The sequence below is a fragment of the Portunus trituberculatus genome, chromosome 48 (assembly GCF_017591435.1).
Source record: "Portunus trituberculatus isolate SZX2019 chromosome 48, ASM1759143v1, whole genome shotgun sequence".
Classification (NCBI taxonomy): Eukaryota; Metazoa; Arthropoda; class Malacostraca; order Decapoda; family Portunidae; genus Portunus; species Portunus trituberculatus.
In genome coordinates, this window is record NC_059302.1 from 22,766,026 (window position 1) to 22,781,552 (window position 15,527).

The 15,527-nt window shown below is 46.3% G+C and overlaps 1 protein-coding gene across 1 annotated transcript; it reads left to right on the forward strand.

Annotated features, from left to right (window-relative positions):
* Window positions 1-633: 633 nt before the first annotated feature.
* Window positions 634-4,304, forward strand: LOC123498542. The gene is made up of 2 exons (XM_045245726.1): window positions 634-1,729; window positions 1,892-4,304. Exon 1 carries the CDS (start codon window positions 754-756, stop codon window positions 1,066-1,068), a length of 315 nt encoding a protein of 104 aa, XP_045101661.1. The 5' UTR covers window positions 634-753; the 3' UTR covers window positions 1,069-1,729; window positions 1,892-4,304.
* The last annotated feature ends 11,223 nt before the right edge of the window (window positions 4,305-15,527 follow it).

The following is a 15,527-nucleotide window of genomic DNA, read 5'->3' on the forward strand; positions in this document are numbered from 1 at the left end:
ACCTGAGCCGCCGAGAGGCCCCCGGGACATACCCTGCGGTATTCCCGTATTAGGTAAACAACTCCTGCCCGACCCTTCGTGCCTCCTACCTCTTCCACCTCTCTCCATCTTGCCTCTCCTCGCCTCCTCTCCCTACGGCACTACGCAACGCCCAACGCATCCTTCCATGGCGAGACCCTTCACGCCCATAGCACAGTAGATGCAGTAATTATTCCTTTCTGTCTTGTGTTTTTCTACGTCTGGCACCGAGTGGGCGAGTGCACGTGTCTGCCGCTGGTATCGCGCGACGACTTTTAGCAAAGCTGTTTAGTGCTACCCATTATCGCAGATAATCATCTATAGCGACTATACTCGACGCGAAACAAGTATCATGTGCATAATCAAGTGTATTTAACGGGCCATGCGATAGATTCCTTTGCTAAATAATTGCTATAACATGTAGCCCGCGGCGGGAACAAGTCCACATTCCAGAGTCACCGCAATGCCTCTCCGCCAGGCTCCTCCCACCCGCTCCTCCCATTGGCCGGCACCTCAGCTCTCCAGTTTCTCATTGGCCATTGGCTTCAAAATTTGAGTTCTCATTGGTCGCTGCGTATCCTTGGACACGGCACGGAGAAGGAATACAAAACCCTGCTCCGTGATTTCAGTTCTCCACAGCCTACCTGACCGCGACGCGAGACGGACGTGTTCAGTAAGCGTCCTGCTTGTACACCTTTACAACTCCTGCATCTCCCGCCGCCCTTACCCTGCACCATGAAGGCCCAGGTGTGTGACTCCCCAGTGACCAACATCCCCGCCATCAGGAGCGGAAAGGTCTCCAAGAGCCGCGAGGAGGACTTCGAGATCTCCCTTTACCTGGACAAGCTGAGGCACCTGTTGCCCGCCAGCCCCAGCGCCCCGCCACCCACCACCTCCAGAAAGCACGACAAGAAGCTCAACAGACTGGAGGTGATCGAGAATGTGATCCAGTACATCAGCGAGCTGCAGGAAGTGCTCCAAATCGACGTGCACGCCCGCGAGATGGACCTGCTGGAGTACGAAACTAGCAGCATCACTCTGGCGGCGTGAGGAAGCTGCCCAAGCAGAGGTGAGAGTCGCCTCGGCCTGCACCTCGCCCGCCACGCACGCACGCACGCACACCGCCCTTGTGGTCCTCCCGCACCTGTTCCACGACCTCGCTCGCCTCACCATCGGAGAGAGCGGGCGGGAGGAGGGGCCTCGCCAGCCACGACTGTAGGACACCAGGAAGATAGCAATTACCTGGCGAGTACCTGCGGGGCCACTCAAGCGAAACAGACCCCGACCCGACAACCACCACCTGCTGCAAATTTGAAGTATATCAATTGTTTCTCCGGTGGTGCGTGTGCGTGTGTGTGTGTGCATGTGACTCAACAAACTAGCGGCCGAGGGCAGCGTCCCGCTTGGTGAACTCCTGTGACAAAGTTCCTAGAAAAGTGACGCCAAGTCGCCACTCGAGTTGAGCGGCTTCTGAGATAAAATAATAGACATGGACAAATATAAATGCAGTGTTTGTCGTGTGTGCGCGCGTGTGTTAGTCTGTTGGTAGAAGAATAATACAGTACAAGAACACTCCTCACCACCCCCACCCCAACATCGCCGCTGCAGAGGCGCCAAGTGTCCTGCAGGGGTGAGACTGACTGTTGTAACTCATGATCTCTAGGAGGCGCTGCTTCATAAACCTACAGTCGCCGCCACAGTGTCCTTGCCGGTAAGCACTTGACCATTCCTATGTTGCCATCACCCCACCAAAGTTTCAACATTTCATGCCTGAGTTACTTTGCCTAGGGTTATGTTGCAAAAACTTGATATTACCGTAGGTGAGAGTTGACGCAGTGTACTGACTCCTATGTTCTCTCGCTCTCTCCCTCAGGTTGTGTACTTCGTCCTGAGAGCGACTGACCCATTCATTCCTCACGACGCACCACGTCCCTCACACGTGTCCCCACACACCCGCAGCACACCGTCTTCCTCTCCACCTACACCTGTCACGAGGTCCCTCTCTAAAGTTGCACATCAAGACAGAAGACTGGCTATGGTGCAACTTTGTAGACACCATCGCACCGCTCCACTACAAAGGAGCAGCGTCCTCGCGACGTCACCCCAGACCCCAGGCGCCCAATACCCAGAAGGTGACGTCAGACCAAAAGAAACGCCGTCCCTTCGCGATCCGACAGCCCATCACCTACACCCACCATCCAAGGAGATGTTATCGCGAAGGGCGTGACGGGAATCGAGGTCCTGTGGTTCCAGCACAGTGCTTTCGGTCGGAGAGAGGGAGGGGAGGTAGGGATGCGGGTGCCTCGGAGCAAATCCTTGGTAACCCGAGATGAGAAAAACGCTATCCCTCCTGAGGCCCGGCCAGCCCGCGGCCGCGACAGGTGCACCTCCCCAGCCCGGCCCACACCCCCCTCCCTTTCTCTCGGCCTCGCTCGCCCGCCCGGGGACCACCCACCCGGCCTGCCTCACTGGCACCGCTGGTAACTGAGACGTGAAGAATTTTCCTCGCCTCGCTGATCCTACAGGCAATTATCAGTGCCCAGCCAGCCACCACTTCCAGGCCGGGCCCTTCCACGCCAGAACACGAACAATGCTGTACATTAAAAAAAAATGGATTCGGTGCTACAAATCGCAAGGTGCTTGTTACTCCTTCCCCTTCCCCTCTCATCCCACCGGCCAGTCACTCAGCCTGGGCTTCCCGTGGCCAGTGCCAGGCCGGCATCCCTGCCTGGGTGTGGGGAATCTAATGGCAGTTCTCCCCAAATGTTTACAAGTATCTCATCAAGCTTCGTAATTACTTTGGTCGCTTATTATTATTTTTATGTAGGACATAGTGCTTGGATGTGTGTGTGTCTGTGTGTGTGTGTGTGTGTGTGTGTGTGTGTGTGTGTGAAATGTTCTCATTGCCACATCTTGATTGTTGCAAATGTTAATCATCGCGTGGTGTAGTGTGGGCGCGTGGGACTGTGTGTGTTTGCCCCAGAGAGAGCAGCGTCGACCCTCGTTAGACTCTGGGCTGGGGAGGGAGGGCAGGGGGTTGCCTAATCTCCAGTTCCTCGCTCTGATCCCACCTGCAGATAGCACACACACACACACACACACAGCAGTCTGAACGACCCCTCGGTACTCCCTCCTTCCCTCCCGATAACCACAGCTCTTCAGACTCCCTCCACGACAAAGGGAGTGCTTAATGGCGCGCCTTAGAGGTCGTGTAAGAGATCTTGAGGCCTGATTGTTCCCTCCCCTCAACCCTCCACAGCCCTCCCTCCACCCGCCTCTCACGTAGCACACAACATTCCATCACTGTAAACTCTAAGCTGAGAACACAACAGGTGGGACAGAAAGATTCGAGGGTCTACGTTAGTCTCCTCTTGCTCTGCCTCACTCTCGTGTCTCCTTCATCATCTCCATCGGCCGAGGCATCAGTGTCAGGTTGAGTGTAGTGGAGGGAAGCACACATCATCCCCACCACCATTACTTATCACGATGAATTGTTGTTGTTGTTGTTGGATGATCATGTTTCGCCAGGGTTGTCTTCATCATCATTATTGTTGTTGTTGTTGCTTGTGCTGCTACGCCCGCTACTTTTACCATTACTCCCCAACAACAACAACGACGACGACATAAGCTGTAACGACTTCGGATTTACTAATACGATACCCCGTCACTCGTCTCTCATTTTTGTTGTATATCATGTCATGGTAGTGAATCATGGAGCACAGAGAGGAAAGCTACGATGTTCACCCATTTTGCCGATTACAAGGAGAAAATGTTGAGAAAAAAAAATTAGAAAAAATGTTAAAGAATCTGTTACTGTCATATTATGTGGCAGAGGAATTTTCATTAATATTCGTGTCATTATTATTATTACTATTATGATCATGGGGCATTTTGTTGTCAAAGTTTTGTGATGTGAAGATTGCTGTGGCAAGTCGTGAGGTTATGGGGGGAGGGGACGGGGCGGGTGGGGGTGCTGGGCAAAGTGGTAGCGGGTTTGGAGGCGCCCACACGGTCCATTCAAATTATGTAAGCAGCAAAAAAAAAAAAAAAATTGTGATGTAAAAAGGCCCCAATTAACTGTGAGAAGGGACACAAGAGGATTAAGGTGTACTGTTTTGTAAAGAATTTGCTGGTAGGGCTGAAGGATCTTTTGTTGTATGTGTTTGTTACCCTGGTGTGTGGCGCCTCTGGACTTGCTCTCTCATAACTCCTGTGATAGTCCGGCCTCTGTGGTCCGTGCCGGCAACCAATGTATATTTATTGTAATTAAACTTCCTTTTTTAGAAGATATGTTTTATTTTTCTCATCACCAACGATTTTTTTTGGTCGCTACAACACTGACATACTCTCATTGTGGCTCTCAACACTTATATTTAATGCCACATGCGTTTTTACCTTTCAGTCTTAAATAAGTCTTTATATGCAGTGGAACAGTGTAGATCTCTTATTATTACAGATACACTTCACTGGATTAACTTTTTTTTACTGCTCAATAGCTTTAGCCTTCATCTGCTGTGGCATAATACAGATTTCTCTTCTTATAACTAGTTACACTTATCACACACCTTGCTCTTCTTTTTATACCGTTACATTCCTCACACCTTGTCTCTCTTCACACACGTACGCCATTCACATATTTCTCTCTATTTATCTGCCGTGTAGCATTGTCTCTTCTTCCTGTTACACTTATCACACACCTTGCCTCTCTTAACCCGCACCGTCCACCACCTCTTCTTATTGTTACATTTATCACACCTTGCCTCTCTCAGCCAACGCCAGCCACCTCCTGCAGCAAGAAACCGGAGAAGTGAGCAATCCTGATAATGAGCAGTCCCGGCAGCATCTTGGCCTCTTATATTACAGAGGAGAGAGAGACAGAGAGAGCGAGTTGAGTCTCTTCGTGAATGATACCGTGAGGGGAAAAAATGTTAATGTAAACGTACATGCCAACTTCAACAGGAAAGGAACAGTAAAACAATAAACGATGCGCATAAATACAATAATGAAGGAAGATCACAGGGGTGGTTTGATGAAAAAAGAATACGGGTTTACGCGTCGATTTGGAGATAATGAGGCGGTAAGGAGAAAATACAGTGGCAGACATCCTGCGCACCTGTATCACAACTAAATTTCGGGAGAGTAAAAAGAGAAAAAAAAAAGTAAACAAAAATGAGGGGGTTGGAACACAGTGCGAAAGCCGCCTGCAGGAACAGGAAGACAGCACTTACGATGAACTACACATAAACTATACAAGGAAGTAATGCTGAATGAAAACCGCACGTAAACAAGAGCGACAGATAGTAATCCACGCACTGGTTCCACGAAAAGAGCCAAAAGGAAGGGAAAATACACAGTTATGATGAGTTTACACGGAAAATAAAGCTCGGCAACACCTGTAAACGAACTAAACAACGGAATCGAGATGTGAACAAGTAAGACCACACAAAAAAAAAAAAAAAAAAAAAGGAAGAAGGAAAAAAAAAAAACAAGAAAAAGAGAACACTATAGTGAACACACAAACAACAATAACACACCCAAAGAACAACCACAAAACATTCATTGTGCATCAAAATCACACTAACTAAATCTCCATACTAACGAAAGAGACCACTGTCCTTTGTCCTTCACCTGCTCCCATCCCCCTAGTGACAGTCTATATTGGGCTTCTCTCGCCCCCCTAAGCAGAAAGTATACAGCGAGTGCGTTGAAAGACGATGACGGACACTGTGGCACTGATGCAAATGGTGACGCCTGACAAGTATCCCTCATCCCGCACACCTTGTTTGTCCACCTCATCTGTCTGGCCATCTATCCGTCTCCCTATCTATGTATCTATCTACATATCTATTTAGCTTTCCATCACCGTGTATGAGAGAGAGAGAGAGAGAGAGAGAGAGAGAGACAGACAGACAGACAGACAGACAGACAGACAAGACAAACACTCTCTCTCTCTCTCTCTCTCTCTCTCTCACACACACACACACACACACACACACACACACACACACACACACAAGAAACCCCCTACTATCTTCCAAGAAAGCACACACAGAAAACAGCCCAGAAATGCTTATCCTATTAACAGTAAACACCCAGGAGAGAAGAGGACTAAATTTGAGGATATTCAGGAGGGAGATAATACCGTAAACTTTCGGACTCTCACAAAACAAACAGAGACGGTGGAGGAGAGCCCAACAGTACCTCCATCCCTGGGGATTCTAACTCCGACGGGGATAAGGACAAGGAACAAAGGAGGCGAACTGTAAAAACTATCCCAGGGGCCCCGTCGATAAGATCCCAAGTGACCGCCAAGAGAGAGAGAGAGAGAGAGAGAGAGAGAGAGAGAGAGTCGGGTTACAGCCTTATCATTTCAAAAGTGTGTGAATTCTTGCTGTCTACTTCTTCATTATGATTTAGCGCTCCTACATAAAGCACGGCACGAAGAGGAAGAGGAGGAAAATATGAAGAAAAAGGAGGATGAGAAAGAGGAGAAGGCTTTTGCGTGCGCTTACAAAATGATAGAAGCACACACATACACACACACACACACACACACACACACACACACACACACACACACACACACACACGCACACACACACGTTATAGTTTTTTCTTTTACCACATTCTTTTGTAGGCAATTTAATTTCCTTTTAACTTAGTGCAGATTTCTCGTCTCTAAAAAGGAAAATAACAAAACGAAATGTTATCAAGCTCAACGGAACCTCAGTGTGTGTGTCAGTGTATGTGTGTGTGTGTGTGTGTGTGTGTGTGTGTTTGATACAGAAATGAAGATGGGCGAATTAGGTTCAAGCCTCTCTCTCTCTCTCTCTCTCTCTCTCTCTCTCTCTCTCTCTCTCTCTCTCTCTCTCTCTCTCTCTCTCACACTCGATACCAAATACCTCCACTAATGTTTTTATTTGTTTGTTTATTCGTCAGAGTTCAAGATAATATGATGCAACAATAACAACAACAAAATCCTTCCTACGTAGAATATTCAATACCATTTAAGAATTAACCTGGTCATTTCTTATCCAACGCTGGGATCAACAGAGCTGGCAAATTTATGTTGAAGTATTTCGATGAGTAAGAATGTTGAATGAAATTGTAATGTCTGTGAATATTTATGAAGCAGAATTGAAAATGTATAAGAATGGAAAAAAAAAGAAAGAGTTGAGGTCAGTGAATTAATTACGTTTCTCTGCCTCGCCTTTAACATTTTCATTTTACGTATTCTTCTTACTTTTCCTTAATTTTGTTGTTCATCTCAGAATTTCTTACACTGTTACTTGTGTAGTCTTAGTGGTACTGTTGCTACTGCTAATGCCATTACTATTCCAACAACAATAACAGCAACTACTACTACTACTACTACTACTACTATTTTTCTACTACTACTACTACTACTATTTTTCTACTACCACTACTACTACAACTATTACTATTACTACTACTATTACTACTACTACTACTACTGTTGTTCTGCCACTGTTACTACTACTGTTCTACTACTGTTCTGCTACTTCTACTGTTACTAATTCTTCTACTAGTACATCCACTACTACCACTACTATCACTACTATCTGCTGCTGCTGTTTTGCTGCTGCTGCTGCTGCTGCTGCTGCTGCTGCTGCTGCTACTGCTGCTGCTGCTGCTGCTGCTGCTGCTGCTGCTGCTGCTGCTGCTGCACTGCTGCTGCTGCTGCTGCCACTGCTGCTGCTGCTGCACTGCTGCTGCTGCTACTGCTACTGCTGCTGCTGCCACCACCACACCACCACTGTTGCTGCTACTGCTGCTGCTGCTACTGCTGCACTGCTACCACTGCTACTGCTGCTACTGCTGCTACTGCTGCTGCTGCTGCTACTGCTGCTGCTGCTGCTGCTGCTGCTGCTACTGCTGCTACTGCTGCTGCTGCTACTACTGCTGCTACTGCTGCTACTACTACTGCTACTGCTACTACGACTACTACTACTACTACTACTACTACTACTACTATCACCACAACCTCCAACATCACCACTACAACAAACTCCTCTTCCCTTTCAGTTAATTCAATTTCTCTTCACAATCAGAACAAAAAAGAAAAAAAGAATAAAACTTGCCATTCCTTCCTTCTAAACACAAGGTAATATAAAAAAAAAAGCAGAAAATCAAGTTAAAAATTCAAATATGTCTTGCGATTTTATGACACGAATTTATGAATTATTTTATAAATTTAATGTCTTGAGTGCATTCATTAGCTTATTATTTTTTTCTCTTACTTCCATTCGCAGACATTAATTTTTGCATCGTTACGTTTCATTTCCCGTTCCGAGTGAAGGTAAGAGTGTGTTGCGTCTCTCATTTCCTGGCGCTGAATATTGCTTTAGCTGCAAATGACTCTTTTGCTATTACTGTTGCTTTCCTTGTTGTGTGTGTGTGTGTGTGTGTGTGTGTGTGTGTGTGTGTGTGTGTGTGTGTGTGTGTGTGTGTGTGTGTGTGTGTGTGTGTATGTGTGTTTGTATGTGTCCATTGCCATCCCTCCTCCTCCTTCCCCCCCCCAAACACACCATGAACAACAATACTCAGGTGGAGGACTAAAGTGGAGGTGACGAGAGACAAGACGAGACCTGTTGACAAGCCCACCACCATCACCACCACGACCACCACCACCCCGACCAGCACCACCAGCACCACCACCTGCAAGGACTAGCAACGACTCACCCAGCCAGGTAAATAAGCAATAATTTGACGGATATACACTTATAGGAAGAAAAATAGAAATAAAAGCAATACTAATAATACAACTTTCTTTATACTTCACTTTACCTCTACTGCATCTCTCTCTCTCTCTCTCTCTCTCTCTCTCTCTCTGAACGTGGACAAACAAACGTAACAAACACCACGGAGGTTTCAAGACAAAAACCAGCTAAGCAACAAAACCTCCATGACCAAAACTAGCACCCACAAAAATAATAATGATAATAATGTTTGAAAAAAAAGAACCGTACAACTATCTCTCTCTCTCTTCTGTCTGTCTGTCTGTCTCTCTCTCTCTCTCTCTCTCTCTCTCTCTCTCTCTCTCTCTCTCTCTCTCTCTCTCTCTCTCTCTCTCTCTCTCTCTCTCTCTCTCTCTCTCTCTCTACTGCTTTAAAAATCGTGCAAGGGAAAAAACACATACGTTGATTTTCACACACGAAGGTCTAGGCAACGGCTGGAGGAGGAGGAGAAGGAGGAGGAGGAGGAGGAGGAGGAGGAGGAGGAGGAGGAGGAGGAGGAGGAGGAGGAGGAGGAGGAGGGGGAGGCACTTTTTACTCCACTGACGTTAGCCTTATGGGTGTTGACGGACGTGAACAGCTTGTATGGGTTGTTGTTTGATTGATGTGTGGTGTCAAGGCCGCTATGTAAAGGGACGTCTATGGGCAAGCCAGCTAAACCCTTCATAACTTTTTCTTTCTCTCTTCTCAGGTAAAAATTCTTACGTGTTGCATAGCGTGTTCCTTTTTTTTCCTCCCTCATTCTCTCTCTCTCTCTCTCCTATACCTGGATGATTACCTGAGTGCCTCCTGCCCTTTCCCTTTCCTCTTCTTTTTCCTCTCTCTCTCTCTCTCTCTCTCTCTCTCCTTCATCCCATCTCTCTTTCTCTCTCTCATATTACTTACAGTACGTACATATCATTTTGCATGAATGTCTTTTCCAGGTGTTGCCTTATTCCTTCCTTCTCCTTTTAGCCTTTCTTTTCTTTTACCTTTCCTTTCCCTCTCTTCCCTTTCTGATTTATTTTTCTATTTTCTTAACATTGTTCTTCATATTTCTTCATCATGATCTCTTACGGTTTTTTATAAGTCTGTTTTATTCTGTAACATTTCTACTTTTCTTAACCCTTTACTTCCAGTTTATATTTATACTTTGTCTTCTCTTCGTTTTACTCTCATTTTCTTCCTTGCTGATTTTTTCTTAGCTTTTCTCCTTCACCTGCTTTTTTTTCTGCTTTCTTTGTCTTATAGATCTATTATTCTGTTTATATTTTTCCTTTCTTCCATTTTCTTAACTTTATTCTTTTTTTTTATATTTTCTTCTGTTGCTTTTCGTGTTCCATGGATCTTAGTTCTTATTTATTTTCTTCGCATTTGTCTTCCCTTTACTATAGTTTCGGTTCTTCTTTCTCCTTATCTGCGCTTTTCTCTTCTTTATTCAAGTTTTTTTTATCTTCCCCCTCATGACAGTTCCATTTCCTCCACGTTAACAGAATCTTGCTCTTCCTTTTCTTCGCATTTTTCTTCCCCTTAGTATATTTTCTTCTCGGTTATTCATCTTTCTTCACATTTTTAGCTGCTTTACTCCTTATCACACCCTCTTCATCATGTCTATATCCTCTTTTACTCAACATTTTCCATTTTCTTCTCTTTTGCTGTGCCTTCAACTGGTTTTCTGCCTTTTCCCTCCATCCTTGCGTTTCTCTTCATTTCTCTTCCCTTTACTATGTTTTTCCCCTGCTTCTCCGTTCCCCATGCCGCCACACACACACACACACGCTCACTTTTTCCTCCCTTCATATTTTCTCTCTATTTTTTTTTTCCCTCGGCCAGTCTCAAGTGCTCGCTCGCTCCCTTCCTCCCTCCCTCCTTTCGTAACCTTCCAGTATAACAGCCTGACCCAGTAATCCATAAGCCTATGTAACTTTCACCACGTTTTGATACCTACCCTTCCTTCTCAGCTCCTTCCTTTCCCACAAACATTCCCTTCTACCCTCATATTGACCACCACTGTCTGTCTGTCTGTCTCTCTCTCTCTCTCTCTCTCTCTCTCTGCCAGAAGGAAGCTAGACCTGTCAGCATAATAATACCATAATTTTCTTTAATACCCCGTCAAATTTCGTAGCAATTTATGTAGTGTGTGTGTGTGTGTGTGCGTGTGTGTGTGTGTGTTAGAGGAAAAGAACACTCAGGTAATGGAAAAAAAATGAATACAGTTATAAAGAACAGGAAACTTCATGTTATACTTCATCTCTATACTTCATTAGAACGAACGCACACACACACACACACACACACACACACACACACACACACACACACACACACACACACACACACACACACACACACACACAGAGAGAAGAGAGAGAGAGAGAGAGAGAGAGAGAGAGAGAGAGAGAGAGAGAGAGAGAGAGAGAGAGAGAGACAACCACCCTATACACTTTTCCTTCCCGTGACCCGTGGCTCCGTTAGCAGGCTGTGTATCTGCTTATTTAAGACTCAATGAAGGAGGAGGGAGGGAGAGGGAGGGGAGGGAGGAAAAACAATCACCACCACCACCACCACCACCACCATCACCATCACATACACAATACGCTACAGCTACCACCATCACCACCACAACCACCACCACCACCACCACCACCACTGACTTTGCCACTTTCGTCACTCTTATCACCAAAGACAATGAAGAAAAGGAAGTAGAGGAGCAGGACGAGGAGCAGGAATAGGAGAAGGAGGAGGAGGAGGAGGAGGAGGAGGAGGAGGAGGAGGAGAAGAGGAGGAGGAGGAAGAAGGACAAGGAGGAGGATCACACATCTCGTCTTTCATCCCCTTACATCCTTTTGCATTCCATTCTTTCCCTTATGCTCCTTTATTCATCCTCTCTCTCTCTCTCTCTCTCTCTCTCTCTCTCTCTCTCTCTCTCTCTCTCTCTCTCTCTCTCTCTCTCTCTCTCTCTCTCTCTCTCTCTCTCTCTCTCTGCCCAGGTAAACAGTAAACTATGCTGGAACATTACACCTGTCGGAAAGCTGGACAAAGGACAAGGAGGAAGGGGAATGGAGGAGGGGGATGGAGGGGGAAGGGAGAGAGAAGGGAGAGGAGAGGGAAGAAGAGAGGGAGGGATGAAGGGGGAAGGAAGGCAGAGGAAGGCAAGGGAAGGAAGAGGGAAGGGGAAGGGAGGGAAGGATTGGGCGAAGGGAGGCAGAGGGGGGAAAGGAGAGAGACGAGATGGGAGGGAGAGAGAGGGAGGATGGGAGGGAGGGAGGAGGAAAGACATCAATCACGGCACAGCATCCTCAGGTGAGACGTTCAGGCGGCCAGGTACAAATCCCAGAGAGAGAGAGAGAGAGAGAGAGAGAGAGAGAGAGAGGGGAATTTGACAGGCAGATAGCTAGCCTGACCAAAAAAACGGATATATTGATTTGTAAAAGTTCAAATATTCCTCTCTCTCTCTCTCTCTCTCTCTCTCTCTCTCTCTCTCTCTCTCTCTCACACACACACACACACACACACACACACACACACACACAGTCCAATAATCGCCACTCAAAAGACGCCGCGACTGACCATCACTAGAACCAATTTTACTCTTGCATACATTTTTTCCTTCACTCTGGTCACGCTCAATTTGCCGCCACGATGGTTCCTACTCCAGTCAACGTCCTTCTTGACATCGATTCGGAGGAGCAGGAAGAGGAAGAGGAGGAGTAGGAGGAGGAGGAGGGAGGAGGAGGAGGAGGAGAAGGAGGACGAGAAGGATGTAAAAGAAGCAAGAGGAAGTTCACATAAATAAAACTCGCAAGATTTAGATACGTAGATAAAACGGGAACTTTGCGCTAAAAAACGAGAAAATAAATGTAATGTGTATCCACAGAAGATTACATTGTCTCCAGAATATTAGAAACTAGAGGAGGAGGAGGAGGAGAAGGAGGAGGAGGAGGAGGAGGAGGAGGAGGAGGAGGAGGAGGAGGAGGAGGAGGAGGAGGAGGAGGAGGAGGAGGAGGAGGAGAAGGAGGAGGAGGAGGAAGAAGAAGAAGAATATGAAAGAGGAATAAGGGAGAGCCAGACAAGATGAAAGGAAAGGAAAAAACTGAAAAAAACAAGATTTATAACATTTTTAGTCGGAGAAGTTTGCATCGTCTCCAAAACACTAAAAACTGGAGGAGAAAGGCAATATGAAGCAGGAGATAGAGTCTGGAGGAGGAAGATAGGGAAACTAGAAGGGACACAGAAAGACTAGTAAAGATTCGAGTCTTACGATAGGAAGGAGAAATATTGGGAAGGAGAGAAAGGGAAGATAAAGAACTGAGACATATTTGAAGCTAGAGGAAGAAGAAGAAAGAGGAAGAATGAAGAAAGCAAAGGAAAATGAGGAAGAGAATAAGAAGACACAAGGGACTGAGACACATGTATTTAAAGTTGGCAGAAAAGGATATTAACCTCTTAAGTACTATGGCGCATTGCCGTATCCATTCTGCTTACAATTTGGTAATTTTACACAGCTTCATGTTGGGATCAAAATAGTGAAGACTTAAGCCATTAATTTTCTGACCTTTCCTAATGTAAATAAAATGGACTAATCGTATCCAAAACTCAAGGTAAAAATGCATCCCAGTACTGAAGGGGTTAAGGAGGAAGAAATGAGGGAAGGAGGAAGATATGGAGACGAGTACAGCGAAGCAAGACAGTGAGCGCCGGGGAAGGAGCAGTAACGATCCTATAAGGTTTCCATAAGGTTCCTTCTCCCTTATATTCGATGAGGAAACCCGACTCCCACAGGGCTTCTCACTCCCACTTGGTTCTCTGTCCATCCTGTGTCCGCCTCATTTTTTCACAAGGGCGCACAATGACCCAAGGCTCCCGGGCAGGTCAGGCATGCCCAATAGGAGCGGTCATCTCACCCCGAATGGCCAGTGGGCAAAACTGACCAACTGTCGGCCTTTGTCTGCGGCTTCGGAGTGGTCGCAAATAATGGCTGTGAATGGAAGAATAGGCGCCCGGAGAGAACTTGTCCTAAATAGCTCAAGGGGGTCGACAGGAGCCACACGAAGAAGAAAAACGATACTCGCCTAATCGACCATCTCAATAGAAATCGGTTGAAATCTTTCCGGATGATTTTTTTTTTTTTTTCATTTCAATCCTTCATGTTCCCGAGTCTTGTTCACCTCTTTTCTTTGCCACACCTGATGGAGGAGGAGCAGATGTCCGCAGGGAAGGAGTAACGGCTACGTCAGGTGACGAGGACAGGTGGGCGTGGTGATGGTGACGACACGAGGGAGTGGTGAGTGGCAGCTGGTGGTGAAAGGCACTCGTGACAGATGGTCGCAGGAAACAGTGGTGTAGACGGGGGAGGTAGTGAGGTGCCGGGGGGGATGGTAAGGGAGATAGTTGACAGGTGCTTCCATGCAGGTGGTAAAAAATCCCTCTAAAAATGTCTTCCTCCTTAATTTTTCCTCTTCGTGAAGCGTAAAACTCTTTCACGACGCAAAAAAACCAGGACGGCATCAAATATTTGGCGACTGATTTCAAGAAGCTCTTTAAATATTTTCTCTCGGGAGTGGCAGATTTGGCCTTTACTCAGACTGTTTTCCTTAACGTCCATCGTGCCTGAGTGTACTTCAGCAGAAAAACAAGCGTCTATAACAAAACGATAATTACATGTGCTTAGGGGGAGACAGGTGAGGTGAGGCACGTGTGGCAGGTGCAGGCAAGAAGGCAGGTGACTCACTGAGGTATCGCAGGTGACAAGAAGTGAAGATCATATGACTTTATCGTGGAGCTTTACAATATAATCTAGACTTTCACATTTCTCCCTCTTATTTTATTTTCTCTTTACCGAAACAGGTGGCGCACACACACACACACACACACACACACACACACACACACACACACACACACACACACACACACACACACACACACACAATTAAATAAAAACTATTGAAGCACGTGTTCAAAATACAAACACACACACACACACACACACACACACACACACACACACACACATTCCAAGCAGTTTCATTCCACAATCTGATGACCGTCTCTTAAAAACCACCCACCCTTATCTCTCCCCCCCACCACCCTCACACCCTGCCTAACCACCCCGTCACCTCGCCTCTCTTCCCACGCCCACATGGTCAGGCATATGGATGAACTGGGAGAGAGGGAGAGGAGGGAGAGGAGAGGGGGTAGAGAGAGAGGGACAGAGAGAGGGAGGGAACGAACATATTGAAAACGCATTATTTTATTGTGCTATTTGAGGTTCGTGTGTGTGTGTGTGTGTGTGTGTGTGTGTGTGTGTGTGTGTGTGTGTGTGTGTGTGTGTGTGTGTGTGTGTGTGTGTGTGTGTACGTGGGTGTGTGCATCCAATCAAATAAGAGAATATATTAAGAATTGAATTACACATCAAGGAAAAATATAATATAATGTAATTTTCCGAGAGAAATTGATTACACTGTAAATTATTAATCCCATGACCGAGAGAGAGAGAGAGAGAGAGAGAGAGAGAGAGAGAGAGAGAGAGCAGGCACAAAAATCTACGAAAGAGACAGACAAGTGGACAGTCTGGCAAGCAAGCGAGCAAACACACACACACACACACACACACACACACACACACCTTCATATACTACAATCTTTCCCTTTACTATAACTTTATACACTTTCCTTTTCTTAACTACTCTTATCACCCTAACTAGCTTTCCTCTCTCTCTCTCTCTCTCTCTCTCTCTCTGCAATCAGTATTCAGTGTCTCATATTGGTGTA